Source organism: Protopterus annectens, chromosome 14.part0, assembly GCF_019279795.1.
Source record: "Protopterus annectens isolate FY-2018-M chromosome 14.part0, PAN1.0, whole genome shotgun sequence".
Taxonomy (NCBI): Eukaryota; Metazoa; Chordata; order Ceratodontiformes; family Protopteridae; genus Protopterus; species Protopterus annectens.
Genome location: NC_056748.1, coordinates 1080832011 through 1080852139, shown reverse-complemented (window position 1 = coordinate 1080852139; position 20129 = coordinate 1080832011). Strand labels below are relative to the sequence as shown.

At 39.8% G+C, this 20129-nt stretch overlaps 1 protein-coding gene across 1 annotated transcript in view; it reads left to right on the top strand.

Moving 5' to 3' along the window:
- CFAP46 (cilia and flagella associated protein 46) overlaps positions 1 to 20129 on the top strand; it is a 3596153-nt gene that overhangs the window by 2119098 nt on the left and 1456926 nt on the right. Inside the window, exon 39 of the mRNA XM_044056880.1 lies at positions 15216 to 15416. Coding sequence (XP_043912815.1) covers positions 15216 to 15416 — 201 coding nt within the window. The remainder of the gene's footprint in view (positions 1 to 15215; positions 15417 to 20129) is intronic.

Here is a 20129-nt window from a genome sequence, read left to right as displayed (position 1 = left end):
AGGACCCCTAGGGGTAGGGTGGGATATGGGGGTAGGGTGGGGAGCGAAGCGGGGCAGACACAAAAACCAGGAGAGAGCAAGAGGGAGAGAAAACAATCAGTAAGGTGCAAATTAAGGGCAGGAGGCAGGCTAACGGTGGGTGGCTAAGGGTAGAAAGTGGAGAAAGGGGAAGAGAGAAGAGAAATTACTAAGATAAGTGAGGCTAAAAAGAAAAAACAGTATGGGGATAGGCACCAGGGAAGCCTAGAGACGGTAGAGGTGGTGAAGGTGCAGCCAAGAGAATAGTTTGATAAGACTAAGGGACTGGAGACTATAGTCAGGGCTCAGAAAGGAAAGAAAAACAACAAGGAAATAGGAAAGAGAAAAGGCAGTCTAAGGGATAGAGTAGTAACTAAAACTGGGTGGGGGGTTTGCTGCTGGCAGTGACTGGCAGTATTCAAGTTAAAGTTACAAGGGTAGAGGATAACTAATACCATATAGTAATACTTGTGATAAACTCAAAAACAAAACACTGTAACATACACTAATGTTTACTGTGGATATTTCCAGGGTGGTTTAGATAACCCGGGGGGGAACCCAAGGCAGGATCTGGTAGGTGGTTATAGCAGTTCTAAGGAGTCCAGGATGAATACTTCCAGGAGTTAAGAGAGTGGAGAAAAAGTATCTTATACCAGACTAATGTTTACTGTGGATATTTCCAGGGTGGTTTAGATAACCCGGGGGGGAACCCAAGGCAGGATCTGGTAGGTGGTTATAGCAGTTCTTAGGAGTCCAGGATGAATACTTCCAGGAGTTAAGAGAGTGGAGAAAAAGTATCTTATACCAGTATCATATAAAAACTGAAATAGACAGAAGCTCAGTCAGCAGCCACGCACAGGAGCTGAACCAACTGAATGGGTGTCATCCATGGTAGCCGCTCATAAAAAAGGCTTAGGACTAAATCAGAATATGCATTGACCCAAGAGATCCGAACAAAGCATTAAAAAGACTGTATCATCCAATGCGCACAGTTGAAGAAGTTGCAGCTCTAATACTGAATGCCACTGTATTTTCTGTTTTGTATGCAAACAGTTTGTTTTGGCTAGTGATGCTGGATCGCAAATCCTCATTTCTAACTACTTTTGGTACTCCGTTTGGCAGGTACCGATTCCTAAGCATGCTGTTTGGAATAAATTCTGAAAGTAAAGTCAGCATGCAATGGAGCAAATTTTTTCGGGTTATCCTTGTGCCATAATAGTAGATTATCTATTGGTTGGAGGCAGTGGTGAAGCAGAGCATGACTGAAACCTCAAGAAAGTTCTAGATAGAGCACGTGAAGTAAACTTGAAGCTCAGTCCTCTGAAGTGCAAATTCAGACTTCCAGAAGTTACATATGTAGGACACTTGTTTACAAGTACGAGCTTGAGACCACACCCAACCAAGCAAGCAGCTATTCTTGAGATATCGGCCCCAGATTATATACAAGCTTTATAGTGTTTTGTGGGAGTGGTCAACTATTTAGGCAAATTTATACCAGACTTCAGTGAGTTGACAGCACCTTTAAGAGAGCTCACACTCAAAAATGTTGCATGGTCATGGCTGGAACAGCACCATTATGCATTTGAAAACCTCAAGGAGAAAATTGCCACCCCATCTACGTTAAGGTACTTTGAATAAACCAGTTACTGTCTCCTGTGATGCTTCAAAATATGTCTAGACACAGTTATACTTCAAGAGGGCAGACCAGTAGCCTATGCATCTAGAACACTAACCCAAACTGAGATGCAGTATTCTCAAATTGAGAAGGAGCTTTTGGTAATAGTATGTGTATGTTCCAGGATTCATGATTATATTTATGGCCAAGCTATTCAGATTGAGACTGACCACCAAACTCTAGTTACTATTCTAAAGAAGCTTATGCATTCCACTCCAGCAAGATTACAAAGAATGATGCTCAAATTACAAAAGTACAGTTTCAAACTGGTCTATACAAAAGAAAAATTGCTCTATCTGGCTGATACCTTATCCAGATCATCCAGAAATACGACAGAACAGCTTGATGCAGAGAATTTTGACTTTGATGTGATAACAGTGCATAATTTTTCCACCACTAGACTCGATGAGTTAAGAGATCACACTCAGACTGATCCAGTTTTACAAAAGCTCAGTCACTATATTAATGTTGGATGGCCATCAAAGCAATCTAGTGTACCATAATAGATGTGCAAGCGTTTTTTCCTTACAGAGAGAAATTGTTGATGTAAGATGGCATTATTTTCAAAGGTCCTAAAACTGTTGTTCCTGCTTCCTTACAACAGGAATATATCCGGATTTTGTATCATGGTCACCCAGGGTCCACATCCACTAAGAGAAGAGCTAGAGAATTAGTATTTTGGCCTTCATTACTGCAAGACATTGATAACGTACTTTCTTTGTGTTCGATATGCAATAGTACTAAACTGCATTTGAAAAGAGAACCACTACAGCTAAGTCCAGTTCCAGAACTGCCTTGGTCTCCTGTAACAACTGATATCTTTGAGTGGAACAGTCAACACTGCTACGTTTTGGTAGACTCATTCAAATTAGTTTGAGATTGATCTGCTACCTAACCTAACATCTACTGCTGTTATTACTAAGTCGAAGCGTCATTTCTCAGTTCATGATAGTCCACACAAACCTTTTTCTAACAATGGTACTCAATTCACTAGCCAGTTGTTTCAGAAATTTGCAAAAGAAAGGGACTTTGTATATATTACTAGTAGTCCTGAATATCTTCAGTCCAATGGTCTAGCTGAACGGGCAGTGCAGAGTGCAAAGCAATTACTTGAAAGGTCAAAGCATGACAATACCGATATCGTCTGGAATTTACTTAATCTCAGAAACATACCCGTGACGATATTCTTGGCTCACCTGCTCAAAGACTACTCTCAAGGCAAACTAGAACTATGCTTCTTCTTTCTTCCAGTTTGTTGGAACCTAAATCTAAGAACAATAAAACCATCAAGGCTGAATTGTTTAAGAAACGTAATATCCAGAAATCTAGTTACGACATATCGAGCAGATTACTTTTTCCATTGAGGGAAGGAGAGACGGTACCAATTCAGAGAACAAAAGGTTATGATTGAATAGGACAGATTACGGGCATCTGTGGCAAGCCAGAATCATACTTGGTAGACTCTGAGGGTGTGGAGTATAGGAGGAACCAAAGACATCTTCTTCCTGTACCAGAATCAGAATGAATCAGACACTGTTTCCAGACCAGAATGTGTTCAAAATTCTGATTCCATTCCAGAAAATAATTCAAACATTCCACAGGTCAGCCATTTTGCAGAAACTGTTCCAGATGCTAAATCTAATTTCCAGTATTATGTCGCACAATATGGATGAATATCTAAGCCTAGTGTGAAATACACAGCAACGTGGACTTGATTGTATATACATGTGTATTTAGTATTGTATATTGCATGACTAAGGATTACCTGTGATTTCTGCATGTCAAATAACCTCATAACAATTGTATGATCTATTTCTCAAAGAGGGAGGATGTAGATCAGAGTGTAAGTGTGTGCTGCATCTTTAAGAAGCATACAAGGCTGTATGAGCACATATAAATTCCAGACACTTGCAATCCCTAATGCCATTTTGAAGGAGCAGCCAAAGAGAGAACATGCATGATTGCAGTTAGTTTGTATACAAGTTACTTGAAAATAAAGCTGGTTAAACAGAACCCACGAAGACTCTTCTATTGTGTCCGATATAGGTGAACGACAGATTTACTACTAATCCATGTAACCCCTTATGAATTGCAGAAGGAGTCATTACTGGGCACATTGCAGGTGCTGCAAAGAGCACTTCTGGCTGACATCAAAGATTGAAACAATACTAATTTCATGAGCTTTAATCATACTTTGAGTTAGAAATGGGGTCCATTCCCATCATGGTATTAGAAACCCCAAAGATTTGGGGAAATTAAAAAAAGAGGCAGAAGGAGTTGATTCTGACAAAATTGTTGCAGGACAAAGTAGTAAAAGTGGGAGACAGCGGAGTGTGTGGGGGGAATAATTACTCATTGTACATCAGACAGAAGAGGAGCAAATTTATTCCACTATACAGGGAATGTCGAGATGTAGGTGTGAGATTTAAACTGCTGTACTCGGCTGTCTTCAAGGTATTTTTCCCTGGAGGGAAAAAATAATTTTTTTGATGAAGTACATGCTAACGAGGAAATACAAAAGTTTGTCTATCAAAAAGTAAGCTGTGAAACAGGTGGAAATTCTGTTTCTTGTTCTGATAATAAAGGCCACAGAGAGACTGCACCTGTGAAATCTTTTCCACGGTTTCAAAGGAAAATGTTGGAGAGAAGGAAGGGAGCACATGAGTTGACATGGACATCCTGTAGGACTTTTGCACCCAGGTTGCTGTTTCTCCCTTTGGAGCTCAAGCTCCAGCAGCCATGGAGCATGTGTGCAGAAGGTAACTAAAGACACTGGAGGGCTGGCCAGCCATTACATCCATGGCAGGATATAACCCATATACATAAAGATCCAGCAGCCACGGAGCATGTGTGCAGAAGGTAACTAAAGACTTTGGTTGACTGGCCAGCCATTACATCCATGGCTGGTTATAACCTTTCTAGGTAAAGGTTACTGCAGCCATGGAACATGTGTGCAGAAGGTAACTAAAGACACTGGAGGGCTGGCCAGCCATTACATCCATGGCAGAATATAACCCATATACATAAAGATCCAGCAGCCATGGAGCATGTGTGCAGAAGGTAACTAAAGACTTTGGTTGACTGGTCAGCCATTACATCCATGGCTGGTTATAACCTTTCTAGGTAAAGGTTACTGCAGCCATGGAACATATGTGCAGAAGGTAACTAAAGACTGGCCAGCCATTACATCCATGGCAGGATATGATCCTTCTATGTAAAGGCTACTGCAGCAGTGATACCATTGAACCTCTACTGTTTATGGAAAGTACAATTTACACAACTGTACTTTATTTCTAAAAAGTTCTCATTCTTCAAGCTTGCGAACTAATAAACATATCTTACTTTTCAAACTTCTGAAAAGACTGCTGACAACATCTGAAAAGGGTCCCTAGTGCTTTTTAGTTTTGCTCCTGTTTCATGAGCTAAGCTATTGAGGTTTTATTCTAAACATATTTATTCACCTCTTAACACTTACAGCACCATATCTTGGTAGGCTGTACAGGGTTCAGTGCTCTGATATTTGCATACATTAACTTCTGAGTCTGAATCTCCATTTTCCTCATTGGCAATAGATTATTTCAGACAAATGACTTCTGACAATCATTTATCTGGGTTACAGATGTTAGTGGGAGGAAATTTGTCTACTACAGGGGGTCATTCTTCATCCTTGAGATTAGCCTCGTTTGTTTTAAACTGCTTATCACATGCTGTCCCAAGAAGTAATAGAACCAGTACCTCTTACTTAGGTGGGGGGAGGATTTTTCTTCAGGGATGTTCCTAGTGCCAAAGAAAAAAAAATTATTGGAGACCTGTTTTAGATCTTTCTTTCCTAATCCTGTTTGTAATGGTGCCCAAATTTGTAACAAAGTCACTGCACAACCTGTTACCTCCTTTTCCTCTTTCAAGTTTCCTGGAAACATTAGACTTAAAAGATGCTTATCATGACATCTCTATTCATCAAGAACTCAGATGTTTTTCTGAGGATTTCTGTGTCTGGTCACATTATCTGTTCTCTGCCTTTCCTTTGGATTATCTACTGCACCAAATGTGTTCATAGTGTCTAGCTCCAGTTATGTTATGACTCATTGCAAGCTACAGGGTATTCACGTTTCCCATATTTAGATGACTTGATTATCTTTCAAAGCATCAGGAATCTTTCTCTTGGGTGAAAGATCTCTTACACAAGCTGGGATTCCAAGAGAACATTCAAAGTCTTTCATGACTCTCTCTCACACAGGACTGTGCTCATGGAATGTCAGCTGGACACCTCAGTTCAAATAGTTTTTCTTCCAGAGGAAAAAGTAGATCTTTATTTAGATCTATTTCTAAAGTTTTCCACTCAGACTTCAGCCACTGAGAGGGAATACCTCAGGATTTTTGGGTCTCTTGCTGTCTATATTTCTATTGATATTCCTGGCAAGACTCCATATGAGAAGGATACAGTGGTATCAGAAATCTCTCTGGTCCCAACATCAACACCCTTTATCTTTTCAAAACCCAGTGCTGAAGTTTGTCAGAAGATAAATATTTTTGTGGAGGCAACAGATGTATTTAAATCCAGGTCTCTGTGCTCCAAAGCAGTCAGTTACCAAAGATACTTCAGACTTTGCTTGGGAAGCAGTTTCAGAATGGATAGTGGGTTTGTGACACCAAGGACAGACACAAGAACAGAAATATCAAGGAGATGTTCGCACTGATTAAGGCACTCAACTCTCTGAACTGTCTTTGGTCTCTGGAACCTCTTCAGGTGGTTGGAAACAGGAACATTAGGTTGGAATATAGCTGTCACAGCCCAGTGTCATTCTGCAGGCATCCTACATTCTACCAGAGTAAGACTGTGGGGCAGATAAGCTGAACAAGACCAGGGGAGACCTTAATGAATGGAAAGCAAATCAGAGAGTATTTCAATATTTGATCCATCAGTTGACTGCCTGGATGATAGTCTTAATTCCTTTTAGGCATCTGTTTACTGAGGACATGCAGAAGGTACTAGTGGAGGCAAGCAAAGCCTGCTACTAGAAAATCACATATTACAAATGGAAAAGTTTTTTTTTTTTTTATAGTTATTCCAACAACATAACCAGCACCAATTCAGGGCTAGTTGTTATCTAGTTTTACAACATTTGTTTGTATTACTGCCCTATGGCTTTAAGGATTCCTCTTTCAAGGTTTAGAGTTCCCTGAGTAGACCTCTTTGCCTCCTATCTGATCAATCAACTGACAAAATTTTGTTCTAGAACTCCATGCAAGAAGGCCTGGAAGACCAATGCCTCTTTTTTCCTTGGACAGGAATGTTCCTGTATGCTTTTCCACCCTTTCTGTAGTATCCAGGGTGGTTCTGAAGATTCAGAACGAATCCCCAAAGATCACTGCGGTGACTCCATTTTAGCCCAGGCAACCATGGTTCTACCTTCTTTTGGAAATAGCCAGAGGCAGTTACTACAAGCTTCCTCACAGACTGGATCTACTCACACAAGAACAAGCTATTTGATACACCCCAACATCAGTCATCTTCAGCTGACTGCCTGGATGATAGTCTTAATTCCTTTTAGGCATCTGTTTACTGAGGACATGCAGAAGGTACTAGTGGAGGCAAGCAAAGCCTGCTACTAGAAAATCAAATATTACAAATGGAAAAGTTTTTTTTTTAGTTGTTCCCTAGTTTTACAACATTTGTTTGTTTTACTGTCCTATGGCTTTAACGGTTTCTCTTTCAAGGTTTATTTGTAGGCCATTTCAGCATCTTCCCACGACTCCTCTATCAAAGTAGACTCATGTCAAAATGTTTTTAAATGGGTTTTGCACAAGAGGCCACCTAATAAATAGGTGGCCCTTCCTCTGGATCTTAATTTTGTGTTGGAGAACCTAACACTTGCTCTATTTGAAGCAGCTGACCTGGCTGGCATAGTTTTTTTAACGTGGAAATAGTTTTTGTGATTGCTCTGTCCTCTGCAAGAAGGGTGTATGAGTTGAAGGCTGCTATGGTTAGTCAATCCTATCTCTTTTTCTATAGGGACAGTTTTTTTTTTTTTTTTGAGAACTAATCTTATTATGTCTAAAGTGGTATCCAAGTTTACTTTAAGCCAAACTATCCATCATCCTGTTTTCATTCCTGAACCTAAAAATATGGGAGAAAAAAGGATGCTCCATACTCTGGATGTCCACAAAAAACTTGGGTACAGTCTTCACAGAACTAAATCTTTTAGAGCTTTGGATCAATTGTTCATTTTTTGTGAATGTAAGGAGGAGGAACAACCTGTGTCAAAACAGACATTTTCCAGATTTTTGTTTAAGGCTATTACCTTTTGTTATACTCACCATAGAAAAACTATTCCAGCCAGGGTCAAGGCCCACTCTACCAGGGCATTGGCTTTATCTATGGCTTTTTGGAAAAGGTTGGATTCTAGAAGTGTTCTAGAAGCTGTTACTTGGTAAACTGTACATTTACAAAGCACCGTAAGCTTTATTCCTTCTCTAGGTCCAGACCAAACTGTGCTAGGACCATTCTGCAGGGTCTCCTGCACTCGTCTCTTTCTGTGCTAGGACCAGTCTGCAGGGTCTCCTGCACTCTTCTCCTTCCACCTCCCAGATGGAGTTACCTAAGGTAATCTACCCATACAACTAAAGCTGCCATAACACTGATCAGAATGATGAACAAAGTACAGCTGTGTAACCTGACACTTACAATAGCAGAAGATGCTGGAAATACCACTGATGAAGCAGCTGCTCCTGACACTTATCATAGCAGAAGATGCTGGAATGACCACTGCTGCAGCAGCTGCTCCTGACACATATCATAGCAGAAGATACTGGAATGACCACTGCTGCAGCAGCTGCTCCTGACACTTATCATGGCAGAAGATGCTGGAATGACCACTGCTGCAGCAGCTGCTCCTGACACTTATCATGGCAGAAGATGCTGGAATGACCACTGCTGCAGCAGCTGCTCCTGACACATCATAAAAGAAGATGCTGGAATGACCACTGCTGCAGCAGCTGCTCCTGACACTTATCATAGCAGAAGATGCTGGAATGACCACTGCTGCAGCAGCTGCTCCTGACACTTATTATGGCAGAAGATGCTGGAATGACCACTGCTGCAGCAGCTGCTCCTGACACTTATAGCAGAAGATGCTGGAATGACCACTGCTGCAGCAGCTGCTCCTGACACATCATAAAAGAAGATGCTGGAATGACCACTGCTGCAGCAGCTGCTCCTGACACTTATCATAGCAGAAGATGCCGGAATGACCACTGCTGCAGCAGCTGCTCCTGACACTTATCATGGCAGAAGATGGTGGAATGACCACTGCTGCAGCAGCTGCTCCTGACACATCATAGCAGAAGATGCTGGAATGACCACTGCTGCAACAGCTGCTCCTGACACATCATAGCAGAAGATGCTGGAATGACCACTGCTGCAGCAGCTGCTCCTGACACTTATCATGGCAGAAGATGCCGGAATGACCACTGCTGCAGCAGCTGCTCCTGACACTTATCATAGCAGAAGATGCTGGAATGACCACTGCTGCAGCAGCTGCTCCTCCTGACACTTATCATGGCAGAAGATGCTGGAATGACCACTGCTGCAGCAGCTGCTCCTGACACTTATCATGGCAGAAGATGCTGGAATGACCACTGCTGCAGCAGCTGCTCCTCACACTTATCATGGCAGAAGATGCTGGAATGACCACTGCTGCAGCAGCTGCTCCTGACACTTATCATGGTAGAAGATGCTGGAATGACCACTGCTGCAGCAGCTGCTCCTGACACTTATCATGGCAGAAGATGCTGGAATGACCACTGCTGCAGCAGCTGCTCCTGACACTTATCATAGAAGAAGATGCTGGAATGACCACTGCTGCAGCAGCTGCTCCTGACACTTATCATGGCAGAAGATGCTGGAATGACCACTGCTGCAGCAGCTGCTCCTGACACTTATCATAGCAGAATATGCTGGAATGACCACTGCTGCAGCAGCTGCTCCTGACACTTATCATAGCAGAAGATGCTGGAATGACCACTGCTGCAGCAGCTGCTCCTGACACTTATTGCAGAAGATGCTGGAATGACCACTGCTGCAGCAGCTGCTCCTGACACTTATCATGGCAGAAGATGCTGGAATGACCACTGCTGCAGCAGCTGCTCCTGACACTTATCATGGCAGAAGATGCTGGAATGACCACTGCTGCAGCAGCTGCTCCTGACACTTATGGCAGAAGATGCTGGAATGACCACTGCTACAACAGCTGCTCCTGACACTTAAGGCAGAAGATGCTGGAATGACCACTGCTACAACAGTTGCTCCTGACACATCATAGCAGAAGATGCTGGAATGACCACTGCTGCAGCAGCTGCTCCTGACACTTATCATGGCAGAAGATGCTGGAATGACCACTGCTGCAGCAGCTGCTCCTGACACTTATCTTGGCAGAAGATGCTGGAATGACCACTGCTGCAGCAGCTGCTCCTGACACTTATGGCAGAAGATGCTGGAAGGACCACTGCTGCAGCAGCTGCTCCTGGCACTTGTCATGGCAGAAGATGCTGGAAGGACCACTGCTGCAGCAGCTGCTCCTGGCACTTATCATGGCAGAAGATGCTGGAATGACCACTGCTGCAGCAGCTGCTCCTGACACTTATCATGGCAGAAGATGCTGGAATGACCACTGCTGCAGCAGCTGCTCCTGACACTTATGGCAGAAGATGCTGGAAGGACCACTGCTGCAGCAGCTGCTCCTGGCACTTGTCATGGGAGAAGATGCTGGAAGGACCACTGCTGCAGCAGCTGCTCCTGGCACTTATCATGGCAGAAGATGCTGGAATGACCACTGCTGCAGCAGCTGCTCCTGACACTTATCATGGCAGAAGATGCTGGAATGACCACTGCTGCAGCAGCTGCTCCTGACACGTATCATGGCAGAAGATGCTGGAATGACCACTGCTGCAGCAGCTGCTCCTGACACTTATCATGGCAGAAGATGCTGGAATGACCACTGCTGCAGCAGCTGCTCCTGACACTTATCATGGCACAAGATGCTGGAATGACCACTGCTGCAGCAGCTGCTCCTGACACTTATCATAGCAGCAGATGCTGGAATGACCACTGCTGCAGCAGCTGCTCCTGACACTTATCATGACAGAAGATACTGGAATGACCACTGCTGCAGCAGCTGCTCCTGACAATTATCATGGCAGAAGATACTGGAATGACCACTGCTGCAGCAGCTGCTCCTCACACTTATCATAGCAGAAGATGCTGGAATGACCACTGCTGCAGCAGCTGCTCCTGACACATCATAGCAGAAGATGCTGGAATGACCACTGCTGCAGCAGCTGCTCCTGACACTTATCATAGCAGAAGATGCTGGAATGACCACTGCTGCAGCAGCTGCTCCTGACACTTAGCAGAAAATGCTGGAATGACCACTGCTGCAGCAGCTGCTCCTGACACTTAGCAGAAAATGCTGGAATGACCACTGCTGCAGCAGCTGCTCCTGACACTTATCATGGCAGAAGATGCTGGAATGACCACTGATGCAGCAGCTGCTCCCTCCCTTCATCCCTCTAGTTTCTGGTGTGTTTTGTATGCCAGGATGTGGACATGTTTTTTTTCTCTTCATGGCTCAACCTCCCGTTCTCTTGTAGCAGGAATGTTCTGCAGGGCTTTGTGCCCAAACTTGTCGTTTAGCCAGCTCAGCTCAAGCTGCTTGACAGTTTGTCATGTGGGAGGTACCAAGGAGCTTCGGAAGCTGAACAGCTGTTTTACCCTTGGCAGAATATTATCTATATAGCTAAGGCTATTGCAGCCATGATCATTCAAACATCTACTGTTATGGTAAGCTTAACCTATACAAATGTACTTCACTCGTAAATTGTGTGGTTTTCTGGAAAATTGTTAAATTGTTATAGATTGCATTCATTAGATAATGACAAATACAGGAGCTTCGGATTTCATATCCTTCAAAATATTATTGAACTGAGAATCTGGGAGGCAGATGCACTTGCGGTTCTGACAGTAGCAATCTGGGGTACGTTTCTAGTCCATTCTTTATGCATTCATCTTATCTTAGACAGACATCTAATATAAACAGTCATGCATCTTGCTGTAAATGTTATGTGTGTGTGTGTGTGTGTGTGTGTGTGTGTGTGTGTGTGTGTGTGTGTGTGTGTACTTTTCTGCAGAGGGCATAGCTCTTTGATGTCCCTGATCCCAATTTTACCATATATTTTAGTCTGATTCTCTTAAAGTCTATAGTTTCCTGGTAAATTGTTGATTGCAGTCACCAAGTAATGATAAATGTGAGTTTCTGACATTGTATCTATCAGATAATGCTTGCTAAGCAAAACCTGTTCTACTGCCTGTTATACCTTTTGAGAATATGAGAAAAATATCTAAAATCGGTCCCTGATTTTTTGCCTTTCGTCCTGATTCTTGAGCTAAGTGGTTGAAAGGGTATGGGGGTTACAGTGGTTTGCACTGTATGGATCTAACAGCAGCATGATAGAATATATTTCTAAGCTGCTGTTTGTGTTTGTTCATTCATTTGCTCACAAGCAGACATCTAAGGTGCAGATAGTCATATAAGTGGTTGCAAATGATAGGTCCTTGTGTGTGGGTGTGGGTGTAATTAGACATTGTACAATTTTTATAGTGTTATGATAAGTAGGATCGATACAGTGCTGTGAAAAAATACAACTTGCGAAAAAACAGAAGAAATTGTAGGCAATATTTTGATCAGGTGTCAAAACAGCTTTATAATTTTGTTCTAAATGGATGTATATATTGTATGAAACTAAAATGAGCAATTTTTTTTTCTGGAGAAAGGAGGAATCTCATTAAAAATGGCCCAGATGGCAGAAAAATGTAATCAATGTGGCTTTGTTAGAAGTGTTTGGAGCTCAGCATTTCCAGGCTGGGAAGTTTTCTGTGTATTTATTTATCCACAGCATAAAGTTTAAGTGAAAGATCCTCAGCCATGTTGTGGACAAATAAGAATATACAAAGTTTTTACTAATTCTGCTAACTAACCTATAGTTATGACTGGCATATATAGCAAACCAAAGATACTGACATGTTTGTTTTTACAATACGATAAAGATATATTTTCTGGTAAAGGTATGTAAATCTTTTAGCACCATAAGGGTTCTAATTTTATAGGTTGTAGCTGGTAAAAGGGGAAATTTACAAATTTGTGACCTCATCTCCAACAGCTTGAATTTACATGTATGCATATTTTGAGATTATGGACCTTCTGCCATTATTTTTGATAACTTCTCAGATTTCAAAATTACAGCGGGGAGCCGAGCGGTAAGGCTGTGGAAGCCTTTTCATTAATTATTTATGGAGGCTAAGTTTTTACACTTGTAGGTTCCACACTTGAACTTGTTTATTTATTAATCCAACATCTGCATTAATTCATCAAAGCTAATTCATGATTTGGGACAACCATTTTTCCCAGACGCTCTTTCAATATCTCTCTCTCTTTTCTTGATGAAAGAGGTCGATGACCTTGGTCCTTCACCAGTCACTATTATGTCAGTCTCCTTTGTGAATTTACAAATACAATGTCCCTTTGCTATTGAAAAAACAGCCTGATAATTCAGAAATGAATTCCTGGGTCTGTAACCCCCAAACTCACGGAATTGTTTATTTCCTGGGACCATTAATTTATCTCTTTTTGCATCTAAATGTTTTGAGATGGTGGCATTTATTTTCTACTCATCCCTTCTTTTTTGAAATTAAAAATATTTGCATACCTATCCTGCATGTCTTCTTCCGCTGAATGCCCAACGACTTGTATGCTGCTCACAGTATGCATGATTTCCTTTGTGATCTCTAGTAATCACTTTCTTAAATATAGGTGCAACTTTGTGTCCTTTTCATCTTTCTTTTAAATGTCTACTTTTGCAGTTATTGGTTATTTCAGTTTTCTTAAATATCTTTCCCACTATGATGCATTTTTTTCTGTTGTAATCAGGTCATCAGTTAAACTGTTTTAACTTGGTATTTTTACTGCATTTTTTGGTATTTCCAGATGAGATTTGTTTCACGTTTGCATGCCGTTGTGATGTTTAATATTTCTTTTACTGCATTTTTTGGTATTTCCAGATGAGATTTGTTTCACGTTTGCATGCCGTTGTGATGTTTGATATTTCTTTTACTGCATTTTTTGGTATTTCCAGATGAGATTTGTTTCACGTTTGCATGCCATTGTGATGTTTGATATTTCAGTGCGGTGCCGCATTTTCCTCCCTCAGTGACAACTCGATGAGTCTTGCATTTGGTTGAATGCTTCTGGTTTAATGAAGATGTGACTGAAAAGAAAATGCAAATCCATTCCAAGAACTGTTATGGAAGTATTTTTTTCTCAGGGGGGGGCTGCCCCCCCAAACATTCCTCATATGTGGGCTACACTCCTGTATATAATGTAACAAAATTCAACATCCTGCACCTAAATCACCCATTGTAACATCCCCTTTCAATGGGTCACACAGATTATAAATTTTCAGTGACTTGGCCAAAACCTGAGATTTGATCAAATTTATCTTGTATAGCTATGATACTCCCATGTCATAACTATGTCCTGTATTGTACTTATTTCTTTTTTGTTTTGCCTACAGATTTAAACATCATAGTGTAACAGTCTATTGTGCTAGTTCTCAACCCTCTCCCAAAAACCTAACTTATGTAGTTGAAGGTAAATAGCTGCTCTTATAAGGCTTTTCATGTATGATCTGAAACGGAGGGAAGGTAGACAATTTCAGTTTGAACATCTAAAGTCCAAGGGCACTAATGCTTCTGTCCAAGCAACATTCTACACCAGTATCTAAATAAGAGATTAAATGTATGATTTAAGTATTTCAGCACCTATTAACAGAAAAAAATATTCTGGAGCATATCAGTATTTTGCAGACATGGTTGCAAGTAATTTCATTTACAGATATTTTCAGTTATAACTTTCTATACACTATAAAGAGGTCTTACAATTCTTTCATCATGACATCATGTGATAGTCTGCCATGGAAATGTTATTATACAAGAAGTCTTACAATTCTTTCATCATGACATCATGTGATAGTCTGCCATGAAAATGTTATTATACAAGAGGTCTTACAATTCTTTCATCGTGACATCATGTGATAGTCTGCCATGGAAATGTTGTTATACTTTGAATACAAGTAGCAGTAATATAGTAACATGGGCACATGCCATTTATGAAAAAATGTTAATATGTTCCATAAAACTAAGTATAGCAAATGACTTCTCAGCTTGGTTCCATTGAACATGGCACTCAAGATATCTGTGGTTCTGTTTAGAAAACTCCAAGTTCAACTTTTTTTTCACTGATGACATATGTATCAGGTTATGTCTGAGGGGTATAGTCCCATACACACTGTTGGAACAGGTCATGTAATTTTTAACTCCTTTCAACTATTTTGCACATGTAGATGAGCCTAGATATAAAATTCTTACTATTTTCTGAAATATTGATGCGGTTAAATGTTACATCTGTTGCAGGAACTGGCAGACAAAGATGCCGTGGCCAGATGCTTGTATCTCCTAGCTGTAATGGCTAACCAAGAAAAGAACCACAAGCAAGCAGAAGCTCTTCTGAATGAGGCACAGAATATTGGAGGGGATGAACATTTCTGGTTTAATACTGTATGCGCTCTTGTGCAAGCTCTTCTGGGGGACAATGCCAGCGTAAATGTCACAGTGGTAAGAAGTGTTTAACTAAATGATATTTACTGTCCTTGTGCACAGTAAAGACTGAAGTTCATTTTCATGTATTACACCTTAAGAAAAATATCTTGACTTAGTCTTGTTCTGTGAATTTCTGTAAACACACGGGAATTCAAGGATTTAAGCTTTGTAGATGTGAAGATAAGATATGTGTCCTTTCATGCAATACACATTACTTGCATCTTTCATCCTTTATTTTTCATATAGCTGGAGTTTTCTTTTCTTTTTTTTTTTTTTTTCAGTATTTCACCTCTTCACCCTCTGGTGTCAAACTAGTCCTGACTCCCCCTAATGTAAAAATCATTCAGTGCAAGATTTGCTCTAGTATTTACAGCGGATTGTATTTTATTTTAAAAATTATTTCACCATTCTGAATATGTAGACCACTGCCACAGAAAAGTTGGAGAAGATCTACTATCGAGTCACATTTCCCTGAAACAGGTTTCTGCACAGCTAAATATTTCTGCTTATTTGAAACTGACAGTGTTGACTGTAAACAGATAAGCTACATCTAATTGGATAATGGCTACAATGCATGGATCTAATAAAACTTGAATGCATCATTATGGTTACAATTTGTCCCTTAGGGGTAGTTTGGCCTGTATAGTCAGCTTCCAGAAATATTATTTTTGTTTCAGGTTCCCTAATCTTCTGCTAGATCAACTTTTAATGGTTTCGAAGACAGGGATTTGTGATGAGGAAGAACCCACCTCTAAATGAGGTATAAGAAACAGAACAGAATAATTTTTGAAACATTTCTGAATAGCTGGAGTATTTCAGCACTGCAATTGTACTAATAAGAGACCATTGTATATTAAGCAATAAGCCACGAGCGGGTATGGATATATCAGGATTTACCCATGGTTGGCGTGAGTTGATTACAAGGGTGAAGCCCGAGTGATTAAACAAACCAACCATGTGAGTTGTCATTGCTTAATTTTTTTGTCGTTTCAGGTATTTTGCCAGAAGTCTACAGAATGCACCACCGTATTAAGTAATCTCTCAAATTACTTTGGTAGGAACTGATATAATGATCTTATGAAAGTGCCTAGCCACGCCGTTTAGAATCAGAAGAACTTCATAATATGAATATTTGGCTATGGTAGATATACATGAGCAAGATTTTAAATTGTGGTCCAGCATTGTCCTCATATCTTTAACCAGCAAACTGTTAAACATTTTATTAAGTTCTATCCCCACAATACTGACTGTTTTTGACTTTTTTTCATTGTATTTAAAAACCTGTCTTCCCAAAACAGTTCAGTATTTTCAGTAGCTTTGCGAGGTATTTTGCTGGTGTTACGTATCTGTAGAAAACAGTATTAGACAAGGCTCTGTCCTTCAACGGCAGAAGAGCGGCTGCATCTTGAATCTTAATGAAAAAATTCACGTTAATGTAATTGTTTAAAACTCACCACATAAAAAGAGTAAAAAAAATAAGTTTTATACAGAAACATACACTTTTTAGGTATGAAATCACAATGGTTGTAATATCTTTTATATATATTATTCTGAAGAAAACTGAAAGTTATACTTTTTTCAGCCGGCTGTTGAAAGTTCTTTACCAATTTACAAGTGCCATTTTGGCCTGAATTCCACATTAATTTTTAATGACAATATCTTTCCACTGTTTAAAGATATTCTTATGAAATTTTCTGAGCAAGACCTTGTGATAATTCCATTTCACTTGGTTTTGAAAGGCCTGGTAACTTTTAGGAAAAGTATACAGCAAAATCTCAAATGTGTACATGCCTATCAGAATATGTAAGAATACGTTTATTTTTCTGTAACCTAAAAATTATAGAAAATGTTATGTTTTCCTTCAAAAGAGTATTATTTTGTTTTTCATTGTATGAGAGTAAAACAGTGATATGGTACATTCTGAGTTTGTTAGAAGGGAAACATGCACAATATACATTTTTTTAAACAAATGGCAAAAGCGGAACACCCAAATGGCCGGGAAAGATTATTAGTGGTCCATAAAAAGGGACCGTTTCCCTGTAAATGTGCAAAATATTACATCACATTTCAAAGAATAATATATCAGACCATCAGTCACGAAGACACACGTGCAGTTTTATCTTCTTTTACTGTAGTTTACTACATACAAGTCTAAACTGGTGAGGTATGTAGTTTCCAGTTATTGGTATGGAGGGTTAAGGTGGTGAACTGTAGTTCCTGTGATACAGGGTTTGACTTCCTCAGTGATCATTTGCCTTTTTTGTGACCTTAAGCAGGGCACTTAACCAGACAGAGCTTGGGTGGGAAAACTGGGAATTTTGGTTAGGTTCCTCAGTGGTCTCCTCAACTGCAAGCTTAGTAGCAACCTTTGAATCTATACAAAATGTTATCTTCTTATAATGTTGTTTACTGGTGTGCACAAGTCTAAAGATAAATTCTGTATTGAGGAGAAATAAACACGATCTGCACTTCTTATGTAATTTGGTCAGTGCTAATCCATCTCCTTCTGATAAGGATGGTAAAGCTTTTGGCAGGTATGAGAAGAAAAATGTTTGTTTTTTCTTCTGTAACTTTAAGAATTTGTACTATTAGGCTCATATGTTGAGGTACATGCTGGCTTATGTTGACAGTTCAAGAAAATTTTCTTCCACTTTAACATCCAAAGGTAAGTCTTTTCTGAATCCTGTTTTTGCTGCTCTTTCTAAAGTTTCTAAATATTCTTTAAGGAGTTGTGTGTATGATAGTGCTGAGTCATTGTTCAGGGCTGCAGCTTCTGCTATTGTTATAAGACATTTTGCTCGTATACGTTCTGAGGATTTTAAATCCGAGATTTTGAATTCTCCTTTGGATAAGGCGGTTTTGTTTTGTTCTTCTGCCAAGGTACTCAAACAGTTTGATGAAAGAGGCAAATTGATTCAGGGACTACTGAAATTTTCAGCCCTTCTTAACTAAAACTGCAAAAACCTCTGGTTTTTTTTTCAAAAAGATAAAAAAACACAATAATTTTCTGACAGTCAGGGCTCTAAGAAAAAACTTTCAGGAAGAGACAATAAAAAGCAGCGATGCTGCAAAACTGATGTTGACTCGAGCTGTGGATTTATAATACCAGCTGGATGAGAATTTAATACACAATAAAAACAGTGGGATTAATAAGACTAATGGTGATGAAGATCTATCCTTTGTAAGAATTGATAGAGCAGATATTACTGTATTAGAAGTTAAAGATTCTTCAGGCCTGGTCAGCACAGATATTCTTGTAATTTGGTGATTCAGTTATTAGAGGCACTGATGCCTAAATCTGCAGAGGCAATAATGAACATCAAATAGTGTCATGCTTGCCAGGAGCAAAAATAGAAAATGTGAAACAAGCCTTGAAACGCCTTAATGTAAAGAAGTATGGATCCATTTTTATTCATGTCAGTATAAATGATCTCATCCACAAGGATTCTCTGTCTGTTAGTAGGGAACTGACAGCCCTCTTAGGTAGTATAGCTTGTACTGGTGTTAGGACATATTTTTCACAAATCACCTATAGAAAGGATAGTCAGGTTACCGTGAATGAAAATATTTTTGGGGTACATACCTATATGGAAAAAATGTCCTGTTTTAAAAAATGGAAATGTATAGAGCATCCAGGCCTAGTTTTGGGCACACATGTTCAGACAGGATGATGTGCATTTGTCATGATCAGGGAAGAGAATTTTTGCAGCTGATATTTTGCAATATTTGACAAACACTAGGCAGGATTTTTGCCAGGTTGAAAATTTAACATTTCACAGATAGCAGTATTTCATGAGTGTCTGATGGTTGTTAATGCTAGGAGCATTAATAATAAAGTTTTTTTATTGGAAATTTTGCTGTGATCCCACAAGATTGATGTTATTGTTTGTGAAACATGCTTAATGAACAATGACTGGAAACCAATTCTGCCAATGTATAAATGTTTTTACTGTAACAGACATTCAAACAAGAAATCAGGTGGAGGTGTTATGATAGGGATTAAAGATAGTTATGAGACCTGTGATTATTTTATGTTCAGGGATAACACCAGTGCTATAAACTGTATAACTGTAACAGTAAAGACAACCCTGGAACATACAATTGTTGGAGTGTACAGACCACCAAAGTCAAGTGCAGATGAATTCATACATTTCTTGCATGAAACACAGGAGGGAAGAATAATATTAGCTAGAGACTTAAATTTACCAGAAACAGACTGGAATAATATTGACTCAACAACATGAGTAAGGAAATTATTCACAACATGTATACAGGAACAACAATTGCTTCAAATTGTAAAAAAAAAAACTACCAGGGGACGGAACATACTACATTGTTTGTGTTCCTAAAGAAATTGCTGTTACTTTAAGTCAATTTTTACCACCGTTGATGTGCACTGATCATGGGGTCATAAAGGTTAATATGTTGCTAGATAATTCTGCTAAACTAAAATCTAAACAAATGCACAGAAGGTTAATTACAGATTGTATGGAAGCAAAACCGTAACTATGTAAAACTTACTGAGGTGAGATGTTCAGTGGAAAAATTGAAGATGAAATGTGGAAAGTTTTGAAAGGGAAATTGTTTACTTGCAAAAAATAAAAAAGTTTAACTTCAAGATCTAGGCATACGACATCAGGGGGATATATTTCCATAAGAACAAGATAGCTTATTAAGACAAGAGAGAAAAATACAAGAAATGGAAGAAAGATCGAACTACAACTTTGA